The following is a 26380-nucleotide window of genomic DNA, read 5'->3' as shown; positions in this document are numbered from 1 at the left end:
TCCTCTTCATTGCGTAAGCCACCTCATCACACACTTGCAGTACGCATGACTTAGTTCGTTGCTGGAGGAAGGTAGCACAAAAACAGTTTTGAACTTTGAACGAGTGCTTGTGTGTGTGTGTTGCGGGGCGTTTTCAGTCTCAGGAGGATCGGGACACGCGACGGTTTCATCTGAAAATCGCTGAGCTCAGCGCAGTCATCAGGAAACCGGAGGATCGAAACGCCCTGCTTTCTGAAGAGCGCAATGAACTGGTAATTTATTGACGGCACGCTTGAAGGTTTGCGCTACGTTTGATGCGCGCCATCCAGCGAGGCACCCATTGCGCTTGCTTATTAGTTGAGCGGCGCGTCGAGTCGGTTGCCTGGTAGATGTCTTTTATTGGGAGCCAAAGCCACGATTCCGTTCAAACCGATGCAAAAGGAATGGATACGTTCTGGCCCGCGTGTTGTGCGTCTTTCACATCCCGCACTTCATGCTTGCAGCTAAAGCGACTGAGAGAAACAGAAAGCCAGTTTCTGCCACTCCTGTACAAAAACAAACGCCTGAGCAGGAAGAATGAAGAACTCTCGCTGGTGCTGTGTCGCCTTGAAAACAAAGTGCGCTTTGTCACCCAGGAGAACGAGGAGATGGCAAGCTTGGTAAGTCGACGCGGACAACGGCGGCGTGCCAACAGAGTCCACTGCATTTGTGTTCCACAGAGAAGGCCTAGTTCGCTCAATGACCTGGACCGCGGTTGCGGCCAGCAGGACGGTGAAATGGAGTTCCTTCAAGTTGTGGAGCAGCGGCACATCATCGACGACTTGTCCAAGGTCTTCAGGCAGGCGACTCGGTGCACGTACGGCAGCGCCGCGCTCGCTCGCTGTCGCCAGGAAACCTTTTCCGTCCAAAGCTTGGCCGGCGGCCGCCATCCAAAAAATTGGCCCCTTAAATTCCGACCTTTCAAGCAGGAGCATTGTGCGCACGCGTTTGAACACGCTTTAGACTTGTTTTGCCGTTTTCAGCAGCTCAAAGCTCCCGTTTTGTCAGCGCCTTTGCCACTCGCTGTGCGCTGAAAACGACGGACTTGCCCGGCTGCTCAGCCCGTCAACCATGAGCCGCGAGCGCGACGTCATTGTCCGTAGGCAGCTAGTGGCAAAATGCACCCTGTTAGAGTTGCGCTCGCTCCAACTTATTTTGCAAGAACCACACGGGAGACAAGTAAGTTCTTTTGGACACCTGCAGGTGGAGAGTCCATCCGTTGTACGAATGAAGTCTGACTCTCGGCTCCTGCACGAGCATTTTAATTAAGAGAAACAGGGTGGGTGTAAGAGTGGATTGAATAGAGGAAGCCCTTGACCTCTAGTCAAAACATAGCAAGGGGTGTTTTACAACTTTGTGTAGGAAGGGATAAGCGATAGGGAAAAATAAGGGATAAATAATATTATTTATTACAGGTCGCAGTCAAAGTCAAAGCAACACAATGATACGATAAAGATAATCTGGAAAACCCTGACACACCCTGTAGTTATCACTTTTGGAAAAGACGAGCGTCCCTCCAATCATCGCCGGTGACGTGTTTTTCAGGCTCTGGAGACAGGAGCTCATGTCAGAAATGTCATTGTGAGTCGCGTTTGTTTCTGCGCCGGAGCCGTTCGTTCCCTTTGCATCCAAAGAATCTCAAAGGCGGATTATTTGTGTCGACAGGAGAGAGATTTGCTGCTACGATACCGACGTCGAGAATCTCTGAGGAGGAACAAAGCGTGAGGTCCTGCAAGGTGAGTCTGTTTGTTTGCGGCTGCTTGGTGTTGCGCAAGATGAAATGGCCTTTTTCTCGCTATCGTTCCTCTCGTCGATTCATCGTGAGGTGTCGCTTCAGTTTGTTCAGAGAGATGTTTGCTTCCGCGCCCGCAGGTCATCGAAACATTTTACGGCTACGACGAAGACGTGTTGGTGGACTCGGACGGATCGTCCTTGTCTTTTCACACCGACAGAACCCCCGACACGGAACCCGAAGAGGTAGCCCGCCATTTCTGCCAGCGTATTGGCACCAAACATTCCTCTTCAGCCTGGAATCGGACTCGTCTTTGCGTCGCGGGTGCTTTGTCGCCGGTCTGACTGATTCTGGTACTAGTGCTGTGTTGCATTGGTGTGTGCATGAAGAGGCGGAGCTTCGCTACCGCCAGCTGACGCAAGAATATCAAGCGCTGCAACGAGCCTACGCTCTGCTAGCCCAGACCAGCGAAGGGGACTACGACGCCGAGAAGGAGATCAAGGTGGCGCCCCTTCCCGCAACCCCCGGCCGGGTCGCAGCCTCCCCGTTCTCACCCAGCCTCGGGTGTTCTCTGGTCTGAAAGGAGGAGGAGGAGCCTCCCTCCTCCTCCTTTCAGACCAGAGAAAAGCTGATGGTAGAAATGGGTCACTATCAAAGCAGAGTAGCAGATCTGGAGTCAGCGCTGAAGCAACAAGGACAGGTAAGCTCATCAATGAGCACACCTTTTTCTCAGACAAAATAGCTACATTCTTCAGTCACTCATCCGTCTGGCATTACTGGACCAACCCCCCCCCCCCCCCCCCCGAACGTGGCTGGGAAAATGCGGAGAAAAGCAAATGTCATTTTCCAGTCAACCAAAGAATTTGTGGATGAAAATGACACAACATTCCAAAGCTGTCCACGCGTTTGTCTCTTCTAGAATGTCAAGTGGGTGGAGGAGAAGCAGCTGCTGCGTCAGAGCAATCAGCAGTTGGCCGAAAAGGTGACGGAAAGAAAGGCGCTGGGCGGAGTCGCTTGGCGTCACACCTGTCGGGAAGCCCCGCAGATGAGGTCTGACTGTCTTTTCAGGTCAGGCGGATGGAGGCGGAAGAAGCGCGTCTGAAAGAGCACATCCAGGATATCCGAGACCAAAACGAACTGCTTGAGTTCCGCATCCTGGAGCTGGAGGTGGGAAGACTCGCACAAGCGTGTTGAGGCCAGAGATGTGACGGACGGACGGACGGACGGACGGACGGATGCATGCCTCTGCCTTTCAGGAGAGGGAGTGGCGCTCCCCCGTCTTGAAGTTTCTGCAAGTCCGTTTCCCAGACGGCCTCAGCCCTTTGCAGATCTACTGCGAGGCCGAGGGCGTGAGCGTACGTAAGGCGTCCCTCGCAACCCTAACCTTAACCCGAGGTCCCAGAACACCTTACATTGCTCCTTGCGCCTTTCCCCCGGACATCGTCATCAGTGATCTGATGAAGAAGCTGGACATCCTGGGCTATAACGCCGTAAGTGTATGTCGAACTCCTTATGTTCGCACTCCACGAGACTCGGCGGCTCAAATGTGACTTTTGGAAGGCTTTGCGCTGAAAGAAGCTTGTTGACGCTGTGCCTTTGGGCTCTTGCAGAATCTCACCAACGAGGAGCAGGTGGTCGTGATTCACGCCAGGACCCTTCTCACCCTAGCCGAGAAGGTAACGCGCACGTCCACGCACGCTCTCGCATTCTGCTTATGTGACAGCAGCCTTTCCTCAGTGGTTAGAATACGTCAAAGTGACCAAGTCAGCACTTCAACAGAAGATGTTGGACATTGAAAGTGAGAAGGTAGACAGACACGCGACATCAGCCAAGGGGAACCCCGGCAATGTGCCCCAACAATTCTGACCTTGAGCTGTGCTAGGATATGTTCTGCAAGCAGAAGGGCTACCTGGATGAAGAGTTGGACTTCAGGAAGTGTTCCATGGACCAGGGTCATAAGGTAAGCCGCCCTCAAATCTCCCGCCGGACCACTGATGGACGAGGATTGCGGCCCAGAGGATCCTGGAGCTGGAGGCCATGTTGTACGAGGCGCTACCGCAGCGGGACTGCCCCGCCACGGACGGCGAAAAAGCCAGCCACGCTGGCGTGAATGACGTGCTGACGGCGGATCAGAGAGAAGAGCTTAGGAGCGCCGTGGACCAATGGAAGCGAGCCCTGATGTGCGAGTTGAGGGAGCGCGACGCTTGCATCCTCCAAGAGAGAATGGATCTGCTGCACAGCGCGCAACAGGTAAGGGCCCAAAGCCAGCCCGGCACTTACTTGCACGCTTACTGGCTTTTGAATGCCACTTTCCATTTGTCCGTCCTAGAGGAACAAAGAGCTGAAAGAATTCATCGAAGCTCAGAAGAGACAAATCAAACAATTGGAGGAGAAGTTTCTGTTTCTCTTTCTATTCTTCTCCTTGGCCTTCATTCTGTGGCCCTAACACCAGCTGGTGAGTGAGCTCCACCGGCACCGCACTCGACACCTCCGATACACTGCCAGCCGGTCTCAGACGTTGGCAGACGCTCCGATGCCAACGTATACCCCCCGCCACGGTGACAGAAGCACCGCGTCACACCGGCGCTCATCCAATCAGAAGGCAGGAAAAGCAAATTCACATGCAGGGCACTTTTGAACCAGAAGAGAGCGCCACAAAAAACGGTTGTTGCCCCAAACGCGCACTAAAAAGGGTCAGAATAACAAGAGTCCCACTGGCCAGCCGGGGCCACCCGTCCAGCTGTTTCTTCAGGGGGGAAAAAAATTGGAGTCACCGGTGAGTACATTTTGCATTTAGCTCTGCTTTTCTGCTTCTGTCTTCAAGTGTGTGGCATCCTGCGATCAAAGATTCAGCCAACCCCAAAGCGGTTGACCTCAACGTCCCACCACCATGCCTACCAGAGCAGGTGACGTGATGCTTTGGACATCCTTCCGTCTCAGATGCCCAAAAGTACTCTTTGCCACATCTGCGGCAATACGGTGTCTTTTCAAAGGTGCAAATAAATCCAGCGTGGGCGGAACACGCACGTCTTCGGTTTTTCCCGCTTTGTTTGTGTGACAGCTGTTGTGAAAATTTTATACAAATAAAGTTGTATAGTACAGGTTTGGCCAAGCCGCAACTCCCGAACCGCATGCGGCTCTTTTATGTTCATATCAACATTTGTGTGTGTGTGTGTGTGTGGGGGGGGGGGGGGGGGGGTTGTGCGTGTTGGCTTCACTTGAGTTCAATTTGGTATTTTGGTCAAAAGCGCATGTGGTGAAATTCCACAAAGTAGGATGGGCAAACACATTTCTTTAAACTATGAGTGTCAATTGGGCTCTCGAAATGGCAGGGAAAAGATGCACAGCAAAACGAAAATACGTAGATGAACGCAGGACGTTTTAATCAGAGTGGGAAAGTTTCTATTTTTTGTTGAACGTGATGGCAAACCATTCTGCCTGATATGTCAGACCTCAGCGCATTTCAAAGATTCAAATCTTCAGCGCCATGCACTTCAGCTCACTCCATGCTAACATTGATCAGGCGTCGAACCCGCATCATCATGCTTAAGAGGTGGCCATGCTAACCAGTGCGCCATTATGTCAACGCATAATAACTAAGTCTACTGGTCAAAACAGCGGTTACTATATGACGTCGCTACGTCGTGGTCACGTGACGCAGACAAGCATCAATGGACGTGGCCGGGAGAGTTAACTTGTTTAAAAGGGAGTAGGCAGAAGAAATATTTAATTTATTTAAATCTATTTTGAGTGCACACCATTATGCCAATGCATAACAACTGTAAATCTACTAAACAAAACAGCGGTTGCTATATGACATCTGCCACGTCGTGGTCACGTGACATACGTGACGTCGATGGGCGTAACTTTCGCCGGAATTCAAATCCGCGGGGAGAGTTAACTTGTTTAAAAGAGAGTGGGCAGAAGAATTATTTAATTTATTTAAATCTATTTGGTGTGTGCGCCATTATGTCAATGCATAACAACTGTAAGTCTACTAAACAAAACAGCGGTTGCTATATGACGTCTGCCACGTCGTGGTCACGTGACGCGGACGTGACGTCGACGCCTACTTTACATCCCACCGATCACAGGACCCCTCGGCTGCATAACCGTGCCCCCTTCCCAACCAATCGGATTTGCTATACGCGAAAACGACGCCAATGGAAAGAGCTTCCGCCCAAATTTAAATCCGTGGGCGTGGCTCGCAGCAGGAAGTAGGAAAATGGCGGCGATGTTGACAAAGACACAGCGGATGGTAACATACGACTAACAAGAGAAATATTTTTATTTTCTGCTTGCAACTGGACCGTCCAGAGCGTACACGGTAAGTACAACTCATCGTTTTTAAAAAGAAGTACTTTTGTTGCCCTGAAAAGCGAGTGAGCGTGGCGTTTGTGGGGGACGTCGAATTTCGACGATTCTTTCTGGTCAACGGTTGTAAATGATTGTGTTGATTAAAAAAGAAAACTTGATGTAACTCTACTTTTAACTGCCGTTTCAGATAGATTTGGAATTGCATCACATCCAATTTTGCCTAGAGCGTACACGGTAAGTAACACTCGTTGTGTTTAAGGAGATTTACGTTTGTAATAGCAGAAGTGTAGCCGCGTTGCGTTGTACGTGTGAATGTTGGTCCAGGCGAAATGTTAATGTTTAATTTCATTCCTTTAGGTTCCACGGTGTTTGTTGGCTGCAAGTTTTCCACTGCAAGAAGAGGCTCATATCATTGACCAGGAGCGAGCTACAATGGTGAGTAGCCATAACATTTATGTTAAACACTTCCTATTTCATGTCTAACAGTACTTGATTTAACAAATAACCATAAATAAATACAGTGTGGGCACTGAAGTTAACATATGTGATTATACTGCCTAATCTGTCACCGAGTAGATTGTTGCAAAGTAATATAAGATCCAAAGTTGTAATTCAGAATAGTTTTCAAAAGAAGGCCATTAGAATTATATACAAGTCTGATTACCCTTAACATAACAACAAGCTATTAATTAAATCACAAATTCTTCAATTCAAAGATTTGGTAGATTATCAGACAAATAATGTCTAACAGTAATTGATTTAACACATCACGATAAGTAGATTGAGTGTGGGCACTCTCAAGTTAACAGATATGATTATACTGCCTAATCTGTTACAGAGTATGTTGTTGCCAAGTAATGTAGAATAGATCCAAAGTAGTAATCCAGAATAGTTTTGAAGAGGCCATTAGAATAATAAACAAATCTGATTACCTTGAACATAATAACAAGCTAAGTGTTTAATATGTCCTATGAAGTCAAAATTGGGCACCATCATGTGGTGAAATTTGGAATTGCATCACATCCAATTTTGCCTGGGAACAAACAGATTAAATAAATCTTAGTTTTGAATAAGCCACTTCTTCTCAAACAAGTAAACTCTGCCCATTTCGCGCAGTAGATGTTCTGTTAATATCTAGTATTTATACAAAGTCATAATTTAAATTGCTTTCAACCTTCATTCATCGGTTCAACCAACATTACTCGCTCTTATTACCAACTTGTATTGATTTAACTAAGCGTTTAATACTTCCTATCAGGTCTCAAGGCAAGATTTGGCAAAATACAATTTCAGCAAATCCAATTTTGCCAGGGAACAAAAATAGATTAAATAAACTAAATAAGTCTTCTTCCCATTAAATAAATCAGAAAAGTCTGTCTTGTAACCAGTCCTCTTCAAACAAGTAAAGTCTGCCCATTTTGTGCCGTAGATTTTGTGTCTATGCCTAGTATTTAAACAAAATCATAATTTAAACGACTTCTTTCCTTCATTCACTTTGGAAATTTGGAATTGCAGCAAATCGAATTTTGCCAGGGAACAAAAATAGATCAATTAAACTAAATAAGTCTTCTTCCCATTAAATAAATTAAAAAAGTCTGTCTTGTAACCAGTCCTTTTCAAACAAGTAAAGTCTGCCCATTTTGTGCCGTCGATTTTGTGTTAATGCCTAGTATTTATACAAAATCATAATTTAAAGGACTTCATTCCTTCATTCACTTTGGAAATTTGGAATTGCAGCACATCAAATTTTGCCTGGGAAGAAAAGTAGATTAAATAAATTTAATAAGTCTTACTACTTCCCATTAAATAAATTAAATACGTCTTACTTGTTCCCACTCCTTTTCAAAAAAGTAGTTTAAAACGAGGTCCCTTCACTCAACCTTTAACCCTATTTATTCACCTTCTAGGCTAAGTGTTAAAGGCTAAGTGTTAAAGGCTAAGTGTTAAAGGCTAAGTGTTAAAGGCTAAGTGTTAGAGGCTAAGTGCCAGAGGCTAGGCGCCAGAGGCGAGTTTTTGTGGGCTGAAGTTTTAGTGGGGTTAGTGTGAATACAATCCAAAAGAATACAACAGAATACAATACAATAGAATATAATACATAGATTAAATTATATAGCTCTTACTACTTCCCATTAAATAAATTAAATACGTCTTACTTGTTCCCAATCCTTTTCAAAAAAGTAGTTTAAAACGAGGGCCCTTCACTCAACCTTTAACCTCAACCCCGCACGTCACATTGTGTTGTATCTGTGAATGTTGGTTGTGGCCAAATGATAGTTTTCTTTCATTCGTTTAGGTTCCACGGTGTTTGTTGGCTATGTTTTCCACTGTCAGAAGGATGAAAATACAAAGTACAACGCTTGGACGTGGGCGAAGGCGTCACCGGTGAGTCCTTCCTTCCTATTTATTTACCTTCTAGATGCTAGAGGCTAAGTGTTAGAGGCTAAGTGTTAGAGGCTAAGTGTTAAACACAATACGAACAACACAACGATACTGCACTGAACAACACGATACCGCACTGAGAAACACGATACCGCACTGAACAACACGATACCTCACTGAACAACACCATGCCGCACTGATAACCATGCCACACTGAACAACACCATCCCGCACTGAACAACACCATGCCGCACTAAACAACACCATGCCGCACTGAACAACACCATGCCTCACTGAACGACACCATGCCGCACTGAAAGACACCATGCCGCACTGAACGACACCATGCCGCACTGAAAGACAACATCCCGCACTGAACACCATGCCGCACTGAACAACACCATCCTGCACTGAACAACACCATCCCGCACTGAACAACACCATGCCGCACTGAACAACATTATGCCGCACTGAACATTATGCCGCACTGAACAACACCATGCCGCACTGAACAACACCATGCCGCACTGAACAACATTATGCCGCACTGAACAACACCATGCCGCACTGAACAACACCATGCCGCACTGAACAACACCATGCCGCACTGAACAACACCATGCCGCACTGAACAACATTATGCCGCACTGAACAACACCATGCCGCACTGAACAACACCATCCTGCACTGAACAACACCATTCCGCATTGAACACCATGCCGCACTGAACAACACCATCCCGCACTGAACAACACCATCCCGCACTGAACAACACCATGCCGCACTGAACAACATTATGCCGCACTGAACAACATTATGCCGCACTGAACAACACCATGCCGCACTGAACAACACCATGCCGCACTGAACAACACCATGCCGCACTGAACAACATTATAACGCACTGAACAACACCATCCCGCACTGAACAACACCATGCCGCACTAAACAACATTATGCCGCACTGAACAACATTATGCCGAAATGAACAACACCATGCCGCACTGAACAACACCATGCCACACTGAACAACACCATGCCGCACTGAACAACACGATCCCGCATTGAACACCATCCCGCACTGAACAACACCATGCCGCACTGAACAACACCATGCCGCACTGAACAACACCATGCCGCACTGAACAACACCATGCCGCACTGAACAACACCATTCCGCACTGAACAACACCATGCCGCACTGAACAACATTATGCTGCACTGAACAACACCATGCCGCACTGAACAACACCATGCCACACTTAACAACACCATGCCACACTGAACAACACCATGCCGCACTGAACAACACCATCCCGAACTGAACAACACCATGCCGCATTGAACAACACCATGCCGCACTGAACAACACCATCCTGCACTGAACAACACCATCCCGCACTGAACAACACCATGCCGCACTGAACAACACCATGCCGCACTGAACAACACCATGCCGCAATGAACAACACCATCCCGCACTGAACAACATTATGCCGCACTGAACAACATTATGCCGCACTGAACAACATTATGCCGCACTGAACAACATTATGCCGCACTGAACAACATTATGCCGCACTGAACAACACCATGCCGCACTGAACAACACCATGCCGCACTGAACAACACCATGCCGCACTGAACAACACCATGCCGCACTGAACAACACGATCCAGCATTGAACAACACCATGCCGCACTGAACAACACCATCCTGCACTGAACAACACCATCCCGCACTGAACAACACCATGCCGCACTGAACAACACCATCCTGCACTGAACAACACCATTCCGCATTGAACACCATGCCGCACTCAACAACACCATCCCGCACTGAACAACCCCATCCCGCACTGAACAACACCATGCCGCACTGAACAACACCATCCCGCACTGAACAACACCATGCCGCACTGAACAACACCATTCCGCACTGAACAACACCATGCCGCACTGAACAACATTACGCTGCACTGAACAACACCATGCCGCACTGAACAACACCATGCCGCACTGAACAACACCATGCCGCATTGAACAACACCATGCCGCATTGAACAACACCATGCCGCACTGAACAACACCATCCTGCACTGAACAACACCATGCCGCATTGAACAACACCATGCCGCACTGAACAACACCATCCTGCACTGAACAACACCATCCCGCACTGAACAACACAATCCCGCATTGAACAACACCATCCTGCACTGAACAACACCATGCCGCACTGAACAACACCATGCCGCACTGAACAACACCATTCCGCACTGAACAACACCATGCCGCACTGAACAACACCATCCTGCACTGAACAACACCATCCCGCACTGAACAACACCATGCCGCATTGAACTACACCATCCTGCACTGAACAACACCATCCTGCACTGAACAACACCATGCCGCACTGAACAACACCATGCCGCACTGAACAACACCATGCCGCACTGAACAACACCATGCCGCACTGAACAACATTATGCCGCACTGAACAACATTATGTCGCACTGAACAACACCATGCCGCACTGAACAACACCATGCCGCACTGAACAACATTATGCCGCACTGAAAAACACCATGCCGCACTGAACAACACCATCCTGCACTGAACAACACCATGCCGCATTGAACAACACCATGCCGCACTGAACAACACCATGCTGCACTGAACAACATTATGCTGCACTGATCAACACGATCCTGCATTGAACAACACCATGCCGCACTGAACAACACCATCCTGCACTGAACAACACCATCCTGCACTGAACAACACCACCCCGCACTGAACAACACGATCCCGCATTGAACAACACCATCCCGCACTGAACAACACCATATCGCACTGAACAACACCATTCCGCACTGAACAACGCCATGCCGCACTGAACAACACCATGCCGCACTGAACAACATTATGTCGCACTGAACAACACCATGCCGCACTGAACAACACCATGCTGCACTGAACAACATTATGCCGCACTGAACAACACCATGCCGCACTGAACAACACCATGCCGCACTGAACAACACCATGCCGCACTGAACAACACGACGTCGCACTGAACAACACGACGCCGCACAGAACAACACGACGCCGCACAGAATAACACAATACCGCACAGAACAACACCATCCTGCACTGAACAACACCTTTTCACACTGAACAACACCATGCCGCACTGAACAACATTATGCCGCACTGAACAACACCATGCCGCAATGAACAACACCATCCCGCACTGAACAACACCATGCCGCACTGAACAACACCATCCCGCACTGAACAACACCATGCCGCACTGAACAACATTATGCCGCACTGAACATTATGCCGCACTGAACAACACCATGCCGCACTGAACAACACCATGCCGCACTGAACACCATGCCGCACTGAACAACACCATCCCGCACTGAACAACACCATGCCGCACTGAACAACACCATGCCGCACTGAACAACATTATGCCGCACTGAACAACATTATGCCGCACTGAACAACACCATGCCGCACTGAACAACACCATGCCGCACTGAACAACACCATGCCGCACTGAACAACATTATAACGCACTGAACAACACCATCCCGCACTGAACAACACCATGCCGCACTAAACAACATTATGCCGCACTGAACAACATTATGCCGAAATGAACAACACCATGCCGCACTGAACAACACCATGCCACACTGAACAACACCATGCCGCACTGAACAACACGATCCCGCATTGAACACCATCCCGCACTGAACAACACCATGCCGCACTGAACAACACCATGCCGCACTGAACAACACCATGCCGCACTGAACAACACCATGCCGCACTGAACAACACCATTCCGCACTGAACAACACCATGCCGCACTGAACAACATTATGCTGCACTGAACAACACCATGCCGCACTGAACAACACCATGCCACACTTAACAACACCATGCCACACTGAACAACACCATGCCGCACTGAACAACACCATCCCGAACTGAACAACACCATGCCGCATTGAACAACACCATGCCGCACTGAACAACACCATCCTGCACTGAACAACACCATCCCGCACTGAACAACACCATGCCGCACTGAACAACACCATGCCGCACTGAACAACACCATGCCGCAATGACCAACACCATCCCGCACTGAACAACATTATGCCGCACTGAACAACATTATGCCGCACTGAACAACATTATGCCGCACTGAACAACATTATGCCGCACTGAACAACATTATGCCGCACTGAACAACACCATGCCGCACTGAACAACACCATGCCGCACTGAACAACACCATGCCGCACTGAACAACACCATGCCGCACTGAACAACACGATCCAGCATTGAACAACACCATGCCGCACTGAACAACACCATCCTGCACTGAACAACACCATCCCGCACTGAACAACACCATGCCGCACTGAACAACACCATCCTGCACTGAACAACACCATTCCGCATTGAACACCATGCCGCACTCAACAACACCATCCCGCACTGAACAACCCCATCCCGCACTGAACAACACCATGCCGCACTGAACAACACCATCCCGCACTGAACAACACCATGCCGCACTGAACAACACCATTCCGCACTGAACAACACCATGCCGCACTGAACAACATTACGCTGCACTGAACAACACCATGCCGCACTGAACAACACCATGCCGCACTGAACAACACCATGCCGCATTGAACAACACCATGCCGCATTGAACAACACCATGCCGCACTGAACAACACCATCCTGCACTGAACAACACCATGCCGCATTGAACAACACCATGCCGCACTGAACAACACCATCCTGCACTGAACAACACCATCCCGCACTGAACAACACAATCCCGCATTGAACAACACCATCCTGCACTGAACAACACCATGCCGCACTGAACAACACCATGCCGCACTGAACAACACCATTCCGCACTGAACAACACCATGCCGCACTGAACAACACCATCCTGCACTGAACAACACCATCCCGCACTGAACAACACCATGCCGCATTGAACTACACCATCCTGCACTGAACAACACCATCCTGCACTGAACAACACCATGCCGCACTGAACAACACCATGCCGCACTGAACAACACCATGCCGCACTGAACAACACCATGCCGCACTGAACAACATTATGCCGCACTGAACAACATTATGTCGCACTGAACAACACCATGCCGCACTGAACAACACCATGCCGCACTGAACAACATTATGCCGCACTGAAAAACACCATGCCGCACTGAACAACACCATCCTGCACTGAACAACACCATGCCGCATTGAACAACACCATGCCGCACTGAACAACACCATGCTGCACTGAACAACATTATGCTGCACTGATCAACACGATCCTGCATTGAACAACACCATGCCGCACTGAACAACACCATCCTGCACTGAACAACACCATCCTGCACTGAACAACACCACCCCGCACTGAACAACACGATCCCGCATTGAACAACACCATCCCGCACTGAACAACACCATATCGCACTGAACAACACCATTCCGCACTGAACAACGCCATGCCGCACTGAACAACACCATGCCGCACTGAACAACATTATGTCGCACTGAACAACACCATGCCGCACTGAACAACACCATGCTGCACTGAACAACATTATGCCGCACTGAACAACACCATGCCGCACTGAACAACACCATGCCGCACTGAACAACACCATGCCGCACTGAACAACACGACGTCGCACTGAACAACACGACGCCGCACAGAACAACACGACGCCGCACAGAATAACACAATACCGCACAGAACAACACCATCCTGCACTGAACAACACCTTTTCACACTGAACAACACCATGCCGCACTGAACAACATTATGCCGCACTGAACAACACCATGCCGCAATGAACAACACCATCCCGCACTGAACAACACCATGCCGCATTGAACAACACCATGCCGCACTGAACAACACCATCCCGCACTGAGCAACACCACCCCGCACTGAACAACACGATCCCGCATTGAACAACACCATCCCGGACTGAACAACACCATGCCGCACTGAACAACACCATTCCGCACTGAACAACACCATGCCGCACTGAACAACACCATCCCGCACTGAACAACACCATGCCGCACTGAACAACATTATGGCGCACTGAACAACATTATGCCGCACTGAACAACACCATGCCGCACTGAACAACACCATGCCGCACTGAACAACACCATGCCGCACTGAACAACATTATGCCGCACTGAACAACATTATGCCGCACTGAACAACACCATGCCGCACTGAACAACACCATGCCGCACTGAACAACACCATGCCGCACTGAACAACACGACGTCGCACTGAACAACACGACGCCGCACAGAACAACACGACGCCGCACAGAATAACACAATACCGCACAGAACAACACAATACCGCACAAACAGTTTTAGATAATATTACGTCGCAGTCATGTGACGCGGACATGACGTCAATAGGCGGAACTCACGGCAAAATTATAATCCGTGGGCGTGGCTTGCAACAGGAAGTAGGAAAGCGGCAATTCTGGCAAACAAGACACAGCGGTTAGTAACACGATGACTAACAAGGCAAATATTTTTGTTTTCAGCTTGCAACTTGACCGTCTAGAGCGTACAAGGTAATTACAACTGTTTTTTTTTAGCCCTGAAAAGCGAGGGAGTGTGGCGTTTGGGAGGAATGTCGAACTCGGCGTCTGCTTCCAGCCACAGACGCCAAATTTCGACGATTATTTCGACTGGTCAACGGTTGTAAATTATTGCGTTGACTAAAAACTTTATTTAACTCTACTCTTAACTTTGCCGTTTCAGATATGCGGGTATTACACCGCGGAAATGACGTCAATAGGCTGAACTCTCGCCAAAATTCAAATCTGTGGGCGCAATGGCCTTGAGCGAGACACCGGATACAAACACGACGATTATCAACAGAAATATCTTTATTTTCTGCTTGCAAGTGGACCGTCTAGAGCGTACACGGTAAGTACAACTCATTGTGTTTAAAAAGATTTACGTTTGTGTAGTTTGCGTTGCGTTGTATCTGTGAATGTTGGTTGAGGCTAAATGTTAATGTTTAATTTCATTCCTTTAGGTTCCACGGTGTTTGTTGGCTGTATGTTTTCCACTGCAAGAAGAGGCTCGTATCATTGACCAGCAGGAGCTACAATGGTGAGTACCCCTTTCGTCTTCCATTTATGTTAAACACTTCCTATTTCATGTATAACAGTACTCGATTTAACAAATAACCATAAATAAATACAGTGTGGGCAGTCACGTTAACATATGTGATTATCCTGCCTAATATGTTTATCACAAATATGTCACTAATCACTAATATGTTTATTTGTTTAACACAACACCTTTGGACCTTCAGCAATCGATTATTTCCCTTCATCTACATAGAGACAGAACGATGGTGTCTTAAACATCTCATTCATTTCACCAAATAACTTCACGCAGGTGGATAACGGCCGTCTCGGTCACGCTATGTTGCGTGATGCAGTTTTGAAGAACCAAATGCATTTATTCAATGAATAAGTCAAGCTAGTTCTATGTTTATGATGTTGTAAGTTACGGTACCGATTGAAGTTGAGTTCGAAGCCAGTGGAAAACAGCGCTGCGTTTGTGCTCTCCAGGTACAAATGTTGTGATCTCTGACTGACGACCGGGCGAGACTCGAGTAAGAGATGTCCAAACGAGCTCCGGCAGGGCGGGCCAAGGCGGAGCGAACGGACGCCCTTCAGGCCGCCAATGACGAGCTGAGAACCAAACTGATGGACGTCCAGTTAGAACTTCAGCAGGAGAAGAACAAGGTGAAAACCTCAACAGACAGACACTGCCTGCCTCCCTGCCTGCCTCCCTGCCTGCCTCCCTGCCTGCCTCCCTCCCTCCCAGTTTTCCCGATGTAGATTAGACATGCGTGTGCCATGACTGTGTCAGCCTACATCAACAAATGCACCGAGGACGTCAGCACCACTAAGAATATCATCACCCGGGGCAACCAACGACCCTGGATGACTGAGGAGGTACGTCAAACGCTACGAGCGCGGAACTCTGCCTTCAAGTCTGGCGACAAGGAGACACTGAGGACAGCGAGAGCCAACTTGAACCGTGCCATCAGGATAGCGAAGCGAGACCGCAGTCGAAAATTTCAGGATCGTTTCCACGACGTCAAAAACATCAGGAGTATGTGGCAAGGCATACGGGCGATTACAGACTACAACTCACCCTCCCCCCCCCCCGGTGGGTGTAGTTGATGCTGACTTTCTAAATGGTCTAAATAACTTCTTTGGGAGGTTCGAGGCACTAAACGGCACTCCAGCAGTTAAAACTGTCCCCCATCAGGAAGAGGAGGTACTCTGCCTTGACTCCGCCGATGTGTTGAAGACCCTGAGGAGAGTCAACCCCTGTAAGGCCCCTGGCCCCGACAACATTCCTGGGCGTGTGTTCAGGGAATGTGCAAGTCATCTGGCTGGGGTCATCACAGACATTTTTAACACCTCGCTGGGCCAAGCCACAGTGCCGGCGTGCTTTAAGACTGCCTCCATCATTCCGGTGCCGAAGAAACCTCAAATCACCTCATTTAATGATTACCGGCCTGTTGCACTGACTCCGGTTATGATGAAGTGCTTCGAAAGGCTGCTTAAAGGTCACATCGTTTCCAGACTCCCCCTATTATTTGACCCGTTCCAGTTTGCCGACCGGCAAAACCGCTCCACTCAGGACGCCATCTCCTCCGTTCTTCACCTGAGCCTGGCTCACCTGGAGGAGAAGAACACCCATGTGCGGAGGCTGTTCCTGGACTTCAGCTCAGCGTTTAACACCATCATCCCACAGCATCTGGTAGGAAAATTAGAACACCTGGGCTTCAACACCCCCCTTCGCAACTGGCTGCTAGACTTCCTCACCAACAGACCTCAGTCAGTCCGGGTCGGACAGAACACCTCTGATGTCATCACCCTCAGCACAGGCTCCCTTCAGGGCTGCGTCCTGAGCCCCCTGCTGTGCACCCTGATGACACACGACTGCGTCCTCAGGTTCACCACCAATCACATCGTGAAGTCAGCAGACGACACAACGGTGGTGGGGCTCATCAGAGACAACAACGACCTGGACTACAGAGAGGAGGTGGAGCAGCTGGTGGGCTGGTGCAGAGAAAACAGCCTGATCCTGAATGAGGAGAAGATGAAGTAGATCATCGTCGACTTCAGGAAAAAACAGCCTCACCACGCTCCACTGATCATCAACAGCTCAGCTGTGGAGGTGGTCAGCACCACCAAATTCCTGGGGGTCCACATCACAGAAGACCTCACCTGGACTATGAACACTACGGCACTGGTCAAGAGGGCACAGAAGCGCTTGTACTTCCTGCGGAGGATGAGGAGAGCCCACCTGCCCCCACCCATCATGAGGACGTTCTACAGGAGCACCATAGAGAGCATTCTGACAAGCTGTCTCTCTGTGTGGTGTGGAGGCTGCACCGCCTCCGATTGGAAGAACGTGAGGAGAGTGGTGAGGACAGCAGAGAGGATCATAGGGGCTCCTCTTCCCTCCATTCAGGACATTTCATCTCAGCGCTGCATGTCCCGTCCCCGTAACATCATCAATGACCCATCACACCCCCACCATGGACTGTTCTCCCTGCTGCCCTCTGGGAAGAGGTTTGCAGCATCCGCTGCAGGTCCACCAGGTTCTGCAACAGCTTTTTCCCTGCTGTCATCAGACTGTTGAACACTAGAACTGTTGAGCTCTAAACTGAACTCTGCATCACACATTCACAGAACTGTACTTTATGACACTACGGACCTCTATCTTGCACTATCTCGCACTACCAACTTTACTGAACTTGTATAAACCCTTTAAATAGAAGTTTAATACATGGTTTAGCATTCCTCTGCACACTCTTGAATACTGTTTTGCCTACTTGCACTATTGCATAATTATCACTGCTGACCTTTATACTTATTTTTAATATATATATATATATATATATATAGTATATGTATATATATATATTGTCATAGGATATGTTACTTCTATTCAACTGCAATATCACTACTTTGTTGTAAGACGTATGCAACGGAATTTCGTTTTGTATGCACCATGTGCAGACAAGATGACAATAAAGTTTGTCTAAGTCTAAGTCTAAGTCATGTCAGGTCAGCTGTCTGGAGAGAGAGAGAAGTCAGGACCTGCGGGCGGAGCACCACCGTGCCACCGCCACCATGACGGAACTCAAAAGCAAACTCCATGAGGAGAAGCAGAAAGAGTTAGCCATTACCAGGGAGACATTACTGCGGCAGCATGAAATGGAGCTGATGAGAGTGATCAAAATCAAAGATGGAGAGATCCAGCGACTGAATGCCTTGGTCCTCAGCCTGAGGGACGGCTCCATGGACAAGGTGATCCGCTCTATCCGTGTCTGACTATCCGCACGCCACGTCGGGCTTCGATGCGGCCGCTACCGTATTGTGTAGCTTGTCCTCAGTAAGCGTCGCGGCGCTCCGTTGCGGTCTCAACGGCCCGGTGTGGCGCAATGTCTGCTCAGGTGAGGAGGGGGGGCGCTTTGCTGGCGGAGGTGGAGGAGACGCGGCGGTGTCGGGAGACCGAGCGGTGTCGCCTCCACCAGGAGCGCGGAAGAAGCCCTGGCAGCGGCCCAGCAGGCCTGGCAGTCCCGAGCGGCCGAGCTCCGATCGGCTCATCACCAGCATCGGGAGGAGCTGAGCCGAACCAAGAGAGACTGCGAGAGGGAGATCCGCCGACTGGTAGGACTGATCAGATGCGCGGTGCGTGGCTATGTTCCCAATTTCGTTGTATACCTGCAGTGCAATGACACCTAAGGCATTCTATTCTATTCTATTTCACAAGAAGAAAATGTCCGGTTGCTCGCTTCGCTTTTGTCACAGCAAAGGTGTTCTAGTCGATTCAAGAAAAAAATTGGCCGGTTGCTCTCTTTGTTTTTGTCACAATTCTGGCAAATGAGTTTGCCCGCCTGCCTGAGCGCTCCCCGTTTGTACATCCAGACGGATGAGATCAAGCTGAAAGACAGAGCGGTTAGTGTTTTGGATGAAGCCCTGGGGCCGGCCACGTCCACCGCCTTCAGCTGCAGACTCAGGCTGCCGAGCAGCAGATCGCTGCCCTGAGGGATTCCCAAAGGGCGGGCCTAAACTACCCTGGAAGTGGGGTCAACGCCGCTACTAGCAATCCTCTTCATTGCGTAAGCCACCTCATCACACACTTGCAGTACGCATGACTTAGTTCGTTGCTGGAGGAAGGTAGCACAAAAACAGTTTTGAACTTTGAACGAGTGCTTGTGTGTGTGTGTTGCGGGGCGTTTTCAGTCTCAGGAGGATCGGGACACGCGACGGTTTCATCTGAAAATCGCTGAGCTCAGCGCAGTCATCAGGAAACCGGAGGATCGAAACGCCCTGCTTTCTGAAGAGCGCAATGAACTGGTAATTTATTGACGGCACGCTTGAAGGTTTGCGCTACGTTTGATGCGCGCCATCCAGCGAGGCACCCATTGCGCTTGCTTATTAGTTGAGCGGCGCGGCGAGTCGGTTGCCTGGTAGATGTCTTTTATTGGGAGCCAAAGCCACGATTCCGTTCAAACCGATGCAAAAGGAATGGATACGTTCTGGCCCGCGTGTTGTGCGTCTTTCACATCCCGCACTTCATGCTTGCAGCTAAAGCGACTGAGAGAAACAGAAAGCCAGTTTCTGCCACTCCTGTACAAAAACAAACGCCTGAGCAGGAAGAATGAAGAACTCTCGCTGGTGCTGTGTCGCCTTGAAAACAAAGTGCGCTTTGTCACCCAGGAGAACGAGGAGATGGCAAGCTTGGTAAGTCGACGCGGACAACGGCGGCGTGCCAACAGAGTCCACTGCATTTGTGTTCCACAGAGAAGGCCTAGTTCGCTCAATGACCTGGACCGCGGTTGCGGCCAGCAGGACGGTGAAATGGAGTTCCTTCAAGTTGTGGAGCAGCGGCACATCATCGACGACTTGTCCAAGGTCTTCAGGCAGGCGACTCGGTGCACGTACGGCAGCGCCGCGCTCGCTCGCTGTCGCCAGGAAACCTTTTCCGTCCAAAGCTTGGCCGGCGGCCGCCATCCAAAAAATTGGCCCCTTAAATTCCGACCTTTCAAGCAGGAGCATTGTGCGCACGCGTTTGAACACGCTTTAGACTTGTTTTGCCGTTTTCAGCAGCTCAAAGCTCCCGTTTTGTCAGCGCCTTTGCCACTCGCTGTGCGCTGAAAACGACGGACTTGCCCGGCTGCTCAGCCCGTCAACCATGAGCCGCGAGCGCGACGTCATTGTCCGTAGGCAGCTAGTGGCAAAATGCACCCTGTTAGAGTTGCGCTCGCTCCAACTTATTTTGCAAGAACCACACGGGAGACAAGTAAGTTCTTTTGGACACCTGCAGGTGGAGAGTCCATCCGTTGTACGAATGAAGTCTGACTCTCGGCTCCTGCACGAGCATTTTAATTAAGAGAAACAGGGTGGGTGTAAGAGTGGATTGAATAGAGGAAGCCCTTGACCTCTAGTCAAAACATAGCAAGGGGTGTTTTACGACTTTGTGTAGGAAGGGATAAGCGATAGGGATAAATAAAGGATAAATAATATTATTTATTACAGGTCGCAGTCAAAGTCAAAGCAACACAATGATACGATAAAGATAATCTGGAAAACCCTGACACACCCTGTAGTTGTCACTTTTGGAAAAGACGAGCGTCCCTCCAATCATCGCCGGTGACGTGTTTTTCAGGCTCTGGAGACAGGAGCTCATGTCAGAAATGTCATTGTGAGTCGCGTTTGTTTCTGCGCCGGAGCCGTTCGTTCCCTTTGCATCCAAAGAATCTCAAAGGCGGATTATTTGTGTCCACAGGAGAGAGATTTGCTGCTACGATACCGACGTCGAGAATCTCTGAGGAGGAACAAAGCGTGAGGTCCTGCAAGGTGAGTCTGTTTGTTTGCGGCTGCTTGGTTTTGCGCAAGATGAAATGGCCTTTTTCTCGCTATCGTTCCTCTCGTCGATTCATCGTGAGGTGTCGCTTCAGTTTGTTCAGAGAGATGTTTGCTTCCGCGCCCGCAGGTCATCGAAACATTTTACGGCTACGACGAAGACGTGTTGGTGGACTCGGACGGATCGTCCTTGTCTTTTCACACCGACAGAACCCCCGACACGGAACCCGAAGAGGTAGCCCGCCATTTCTGCCAGCGTATTGGCACCAAACATTCCTCTTCAGCCTGGAATCGGACTCGTCTTTGCGTCGCGGGTGCTTTGTCGCCGGTCTGACTGATTCTGGTACTAGTGCTGTGTTGCATTGGTGTGTGCATGAAGAGGCGGAGCTTCGCTACCGCCAGCTGACGCAAGAATATCAAGCGCTGCAACGAGCCTACGCTCTGCTAGCCCAGACCAGCGAAGGGGACTACGACGCCGAGAAGGAGATCAAGGTGGCGCCCCTTCCCGCAACCCCCGGCCGGGTCGCAGCCTCCCCGTTCTCACCCAGCCTCGGGTGTTCTCTGGTCTGAAAGGAGGAGGAGGAGCCTCCTTTCAGACCAGAGAAAAGCTGATGGTAGAAATGGGTCACTATCAAAGCAAAGTAGCAGATCTGGAGTCAGCGCTGAAGCAACAAGGACAGGTAAGCTCATCAATGAGCACACCTTTTTCTCAGACAAAATAGCTACATTCTTCAGTCACTCATCCGTCTGGCATTACTGGACCAACCCCCCCCCCCCCCCGAACGTGGCTGGGAAAATGCGGAGAAAAGCAAATGTCATTTTCCAGTCAACCAAAGAATTTGTGGATGAAAATGACACAACATTCCAAAGCTGTCCACGCGTTTGTCTCTTCTAGAATGTCAAGTGGGTGGAGGAGAAGCAGCTGCTGCGTCAGAGCAATCAGCAGTTGGCCGAAAAGGTGACGGAAAGAAAGGCGCTGGGCGGAGTCGCTTGGCGTCACACCTGTCGGGAAGCCCCGCAGATGAGGTCTGACTGTCTTTTCAGGTCAGGCGGATGGAGGCGGAAGAAGCGCGTCTGAAAGAGCACATCCAGGATATCCGAGACCAAAACGAACTGCTTGAGTTCCGCATCCTGGAGCTGGAGGTGGGAAGACTCGCACAAGCGTGTTGAGGCCAGAGATGTGACGGACGGACGGACGGACGGACGGATGCATGCCTCTGCCTTTCAGGAGAGGGAGTGGCGCTCCCCCGTCTTGAAGTTTCTGCAAGTCCGTTTCCCAGACGGCCTCAGCCCTTTGCAGATCTACTGCGAGGCCGAGGGCGTGAGCGTACGTAAGGCGTCCCTCGCAACCCTAACCTTAACCCGAGGTCCCAGAACACCTTACATTGCTCCTTGCGCCTTTCCCCCGGACATCGTCATCAGTGATCTGATGAAGAAGCTGGACATCCTGGGCTATAACGCCGTAAGTGTATGTCGAACTCCTTATGTTCGCACTCCACGAGACTCGGCGGCTCAAATGTGACTTTTGGAAGGCTTTGCGCTGAAAGAAGCTTGTTGACGCTGTGCCTTTGGGCTCTTGCAGAATCTCACCAACGAGGAGCAGGTGGTCGTGATTCACGCCAGGACCCTTCTCACCCTAGCCGAGAAGGTAACGCGCACGTCCACGCACGCTCTCGCATTCTGCTTATGTGACAGCAGCCTTTCCTCAGTGGTTAGAATACATCAAAGTGACCAAGTCAGCACTTCAACAGAAGATGTTGGACATTGAAAGTGAGAAGGTAGACAGACACGCGACATCAGCCAAGGGGAACTCCGGCAATGTGCCCCAACAATTCTGACCTTGAGCTGTGCTAGGATATGTTCTGCAAGCAGAAGGGCTACCTGGATGAAGAGTTGGACTTCAGGAAGTGTTCCATGGACCAGGCTCATAAGGTAAGCCGCCCTCAAATCTCCCGCCGGACCACTGATGGACGAGGATTGCGGCCCAGAGGATCCTGGAGCTGGAGGCCATGTTGTACGAGGCGCTACCGCAGCGGGACTGCCCCGCCACGGACGGCGAAAAAGCCAGCCACGCTGGCGTGAATGACGTGCTGACGGCGGATCAGAGAGAAGAGCTTAGGAGCGCCGTGGACCAATGGAAGCGAGCCCTGATGTGCGAGTTGAGGGAGCGCGACGCTTGCATCCTCCAAGAGAGAATGGATCTGCTGCACAGCGCGCAACAGGTAAGGGCCCAAAGCCAGCCCGGCACTTACTTGCACGCTTACTGGCTTTTGAATGCCACTTTCCATTTGTCCGTCCTAGAGGAACAAAGAGCTGAAAGAATTCATCGAAGCTCAGAAGAGACAAATCAAACAATTGGAGGAGAAGTTTCTGTTTCTCTTTCTATTCTTCTCCTTGGCCTTCATTCTGTGGCCCTAACACCAGCTGGTGAGTGAGCTCCATCGGCACCGCACTCGACACCTCCGATACACTGCCAGCCGGTCTCAGACGTTGGCAGACGCTCCGATGCCAACGTATACCCCCCGCCACGGTGACAGAGGCACCGCGTCACACCGGCGCTCATCCAATCAGAAGGCAGGAAAAGCAAATTCACATGCAGGGCACTTTTGAACCAGAAAAGAGCGCCACAAAAAACGGTTGTTGCCCCAAACGCGCACTAAAAAGGGTCAGAATAACAAGAGTCCCACTGGCCAGCCGGGGCCACCCGTCCAGCTGTTTCTTCAGGGGGGAAAAAAATTGGAGTCACCGGTGAGTACATTTTGCATTTAGCTCTGCTTTTCTGCTTCTGTCTTCAAGTGTGTGGCATCCTGCGATCAAAGATTCAGCCAACCCCAAAGCGGTTGACCTCAACGTCCCACCACCATGCCTACCAGAGCAGGTGACGTGATGCTTTGGACATCCTTCCGTCTCAGATGCCCAAAAGTACTCTTTGCCACATCTGCGGCAATACGGTGTCTTTTCAAAGGTGCAAATAAATCCAGCGTGGGCGGAACACGCACGTCTTCGGTTTTTCCCGCTTTGTTTGTGTGACAGCTGTTGTGAAAATTTTATACAAATAAAGTTGTATAGTACAGGTTTGGCCAAGCCGCAACTCCCGAACCGCATGCGGCTCTTTTATGTTCATATCAACATTTGTGTGTGTGTGTGTGTGTGTGTGGGGGGGGGGGGGGGGGGGGTTGTGCGTGTTGGCTTCACTTGAGTTCAATTTGGTATTTTGGTCAAAAGCGCATGTGGTGAAATTCCACAAAGTAGGATGGGCAAACACATTTCTTTAAACTATGAGTGTCAATTGGGCTCTCGAAATGGCAGGGAAAAGATGCACAGCAAAACGAAAATACGTAGATGAACGCAGGACGTTTTAATCAGAGTGGGAAAGTTTCTATTTTTTGTTGAACGTGATGGCAAACCATTCTGCCTGATATGTCAGACCTCAGCGCATTTCAAAGATTCAAATCTTCAGCGCCATGCACTTCAGCTCACTCCATGCTAACATTGATCAGGCGTCGAACCCGCGACATCATGCTTAAGAGGTGGCCATGCTAACCAGTGCGCCATTATGTCAACGCATAATAACTAAGTCTACTGATCAAAACAGCGGTTACTATATGACGTCGCTACGTCGTGGTCACGTGACGCAGACAAGACGTCAATGGACGTGGGCAGAGTTAACTTGTTTAAAAGGGAGTGGGCAGAAGAAATATTTAATTTATTTAAATCTATTTTGAGTGCACACCATTATGCCAATGCATAACAACTGTAAATCTACTAAACAAAACAGCGGTTGCTATATGACATCTGCCACGTCGTGGTCACGTGACATACGTGACGTCGATGGGCGTAACTTTCGCCGGAATTCAAATCCGCGGGGAGAGTTAACTTGTTTAAAAGAGAGTGGGCAGAAGAATTATTTAATTTATTTAAATCTATTTGGTGTGTGCGCCATTATGTCAATGCATAACAACTGTAAGTCTACTAAACAAAACAGCGGTTGCTATATGACGTCTGCCACGTCGTGGTCACGTGACGCGGACGTGACGTCGACGCCTACTTTACATCCCACCGATCACAGGACCCCTCGGCTGCATAACCGTGCCCCCTTCCCAACCAATCGGATTTGCTATACGCGAAAACGACGCCAATGGAAAGAGCTTCCGCCCAAATTTAAATCCGTGGGCGTGGCTCGCAGCAGGAAGTAGGAAAATGGCGGCGATGTTGACAAAGACACAGCGGATGGTAACATACGACTAACAAGAGAAATATTTTTATTTTCTGCTTGCAACTGGACCGTCCAGAGCGTACACGGTAAGTACAACTCATCGTTTTTAAAAAGAAGTACTTTTGTTGCCCTGAAAAGCGAGTGAGCGTGGCGTTTGTGGGGGACGTCGAATTTCGACGATTCTTTCTGGTCAACGGTTGTAAATGATTGTGTTGATTAAAAAAGAAAACTTGATGTAACTCTACTTTTAACTGCCGTTTCAGATAGATTTGGAATTGCATCACATCCAATTTTGCCTAGAGCGTACACGGTAAGTAACACTCGTGTTTAAGGAGATTTACGTTTGTAATAGCAGAAGTGTAGCCGCGTTGCGTTGTACGTGTGAATGTTGGTCCAGGCGAAATGTTAATGTTTAATTTCATTCCTTTAGGTTCCACGGTGTTTGTTGGCTGCAAGTTTTCCACTGCAAGAAGAGGCTCATATCATTGACCAGGAGCGAGCTACAATGGTGAGTAGCCATAACATTTATGTTAAACACTTCCTATTTCATGTCTAACAGTACTTGATTTAACAAATAACCATAAATAAATACAGTGTGGGCACTGAAGTTAACATATGTGATTATACTGCCTAATCTGTCACCGAGTAGATTGTTGCAAAGTAATATAAGATCCAAAGTTGTAATTCAGAA

The 26380-nt window shown here is 49.5% G+C and overlaps 3 protein-coding genes across 35 annotated transcripts in view; all 3 read left to right on the top strand.

The window, feature by feature from the left end:
* Positions 1-18652, top strand: part of LOC148404767 (janus kinase and microtubule-interacting protein 3-like) — a 105552-nt gene extending 86900 nt beyond the window's left edge. For 16 of the 22 annotated variants that reach the window (XM_088392352.1, XM_088392378.1, XM_088392361.1 and 13 more), the window contains 17 exons: positions 1684-1754; positions 1891-1995; positions 2142-2252; positions 2334-2450; positions 2670-2732; positions 2819-2917; positions 3007-3246; positions 3361-3426; positions 3488-3556; positions 3633-3710; positions 3767-4000; positions 6255-6301; positions 6425-6502; positions 8361-8449; positions 15156-15489; positions 15602-15678; positions 16146-18652. In XM_088392352.1, coding sequence (XP_088248478.1) covers positions 1684-1754; positions 1891-1995; positions 2142-2252; positions 2334-2450; positions 2670-2732; positions 2819-2917; positions 3007-3246; positions 3361-3426; positions 3488-3556; positions 3633-3710; positions 3767-4000; positions 6255-6301; positions 6425-6502; positions 8361-8406 — 1424 coding nt within the window. In that variant the 3' untranslated portion in view covers positions 8407-8449; positions 15156-15489; positions 15602-15678; positions 16146-18652. Of the gene's footprint in view, positions 1-1683; positions 1755-1890; positions 1996-2141; positions 2253-2333; positions 2451-2669; positions 2733-2818; positions 2918-3006; positions 3247-3360; positions 3427-3487; positions 3557-3632; positions 3711-3766; positions 4001-4079; positions 4206-4574; positions 4657-6254; positions 6302-6424; positions 6503-8360; positions 8450-15101; positions 15132-15155; positions 15490-15601; positions 15679-16145 lie in introns of those variants that run through there. The other 6 variants (XM_088392370.1, XM_088392480.1, XM_088392372.1 and 3 more) reach the window with 6 other exon arrangements.
* Positions 18653-20206: 1554 nt separating this feature from the next.
* On the top strand, positions 20207-26197 carry LOC148404766 (janus kinase and microtubule-interacting protein 3-like). 2 transcript variants are annotated; one of them, XM_088392619.1, is made up of 15 exons: positions 20207-21312; positions 21397-21467; positions 21604-21708; positions 21853-22153; positions 22369-22431; positions 22518-22616; positions 22702-22941; positions 23056-23121; positions 23183-23251; positions 23328-23405; positions 23462-23695; positions 23775-23900; positions 24270-24351; positions 25957-25999; positions 26120-26197. In XM_088392619.1, exons 4-12 carry the CDS (start codon positions 22085-22087, stop codon positions 23889-23891), a joined length of 1035 nt encoding a protein of 344 aa, XP_088248745.1. In that variant the 5' UTR covers positions 20207-21312; positions 21397-21467; positions 21604-21708; positions 21853-22084; the 3' UTR covers positions 23892-23900; positions 24270-24351; positions 25957-25999; positions 26120-26197. The 2 variants fall into 2 exon arrangements, with proteins under 2 accessions (XP_088248745.1, XP_088248752.1); XM_088392626.1 differs by having other exon boundaries at positions 25953-25999; positions 26120-26193.
* LOC148404765 (janus kinase and microtubule-interacting protein 3-like) overlaps positions 25198-26380 on the top strand; it is a 35481-nt gene continuing 34298 nt past the window's right edge. For 5 of the 11 annotated variants that reach the window (XM_088392544.1, XM_088392536.1, XM_088392571.1 and 2 more), the window contains exon 1: positions 25198-25775. The gene's annotated coding sequence lies outside the window, so the exon portion shown is untranslated. The remainder of the gene's footprint in view (positions 25776-26380) is intronic. The other 6 variants (XM_088392556.1, XM_088392529.1, XM_088392557.1 and 3 more) reach the window with 2 other exon arrangements.

Source organism: Syngnathus floridae, chromosome 1 (assembly GCF_059516105.1).
Source record: "Syngnathus floridae isolate MCC-2025c chromosome 1, RoL_Sflo_1.0, whole genome shotgun sequence".
NCBI lineage: Eukaryota > Metazoa > Chordata > Actinopteri > Syngnathiformes > Syngnathidae > Syngnathus > Syngnathus floridae.
This window is presented reverse-complemented; position numbering and strand designations above follow the sequence as displayed.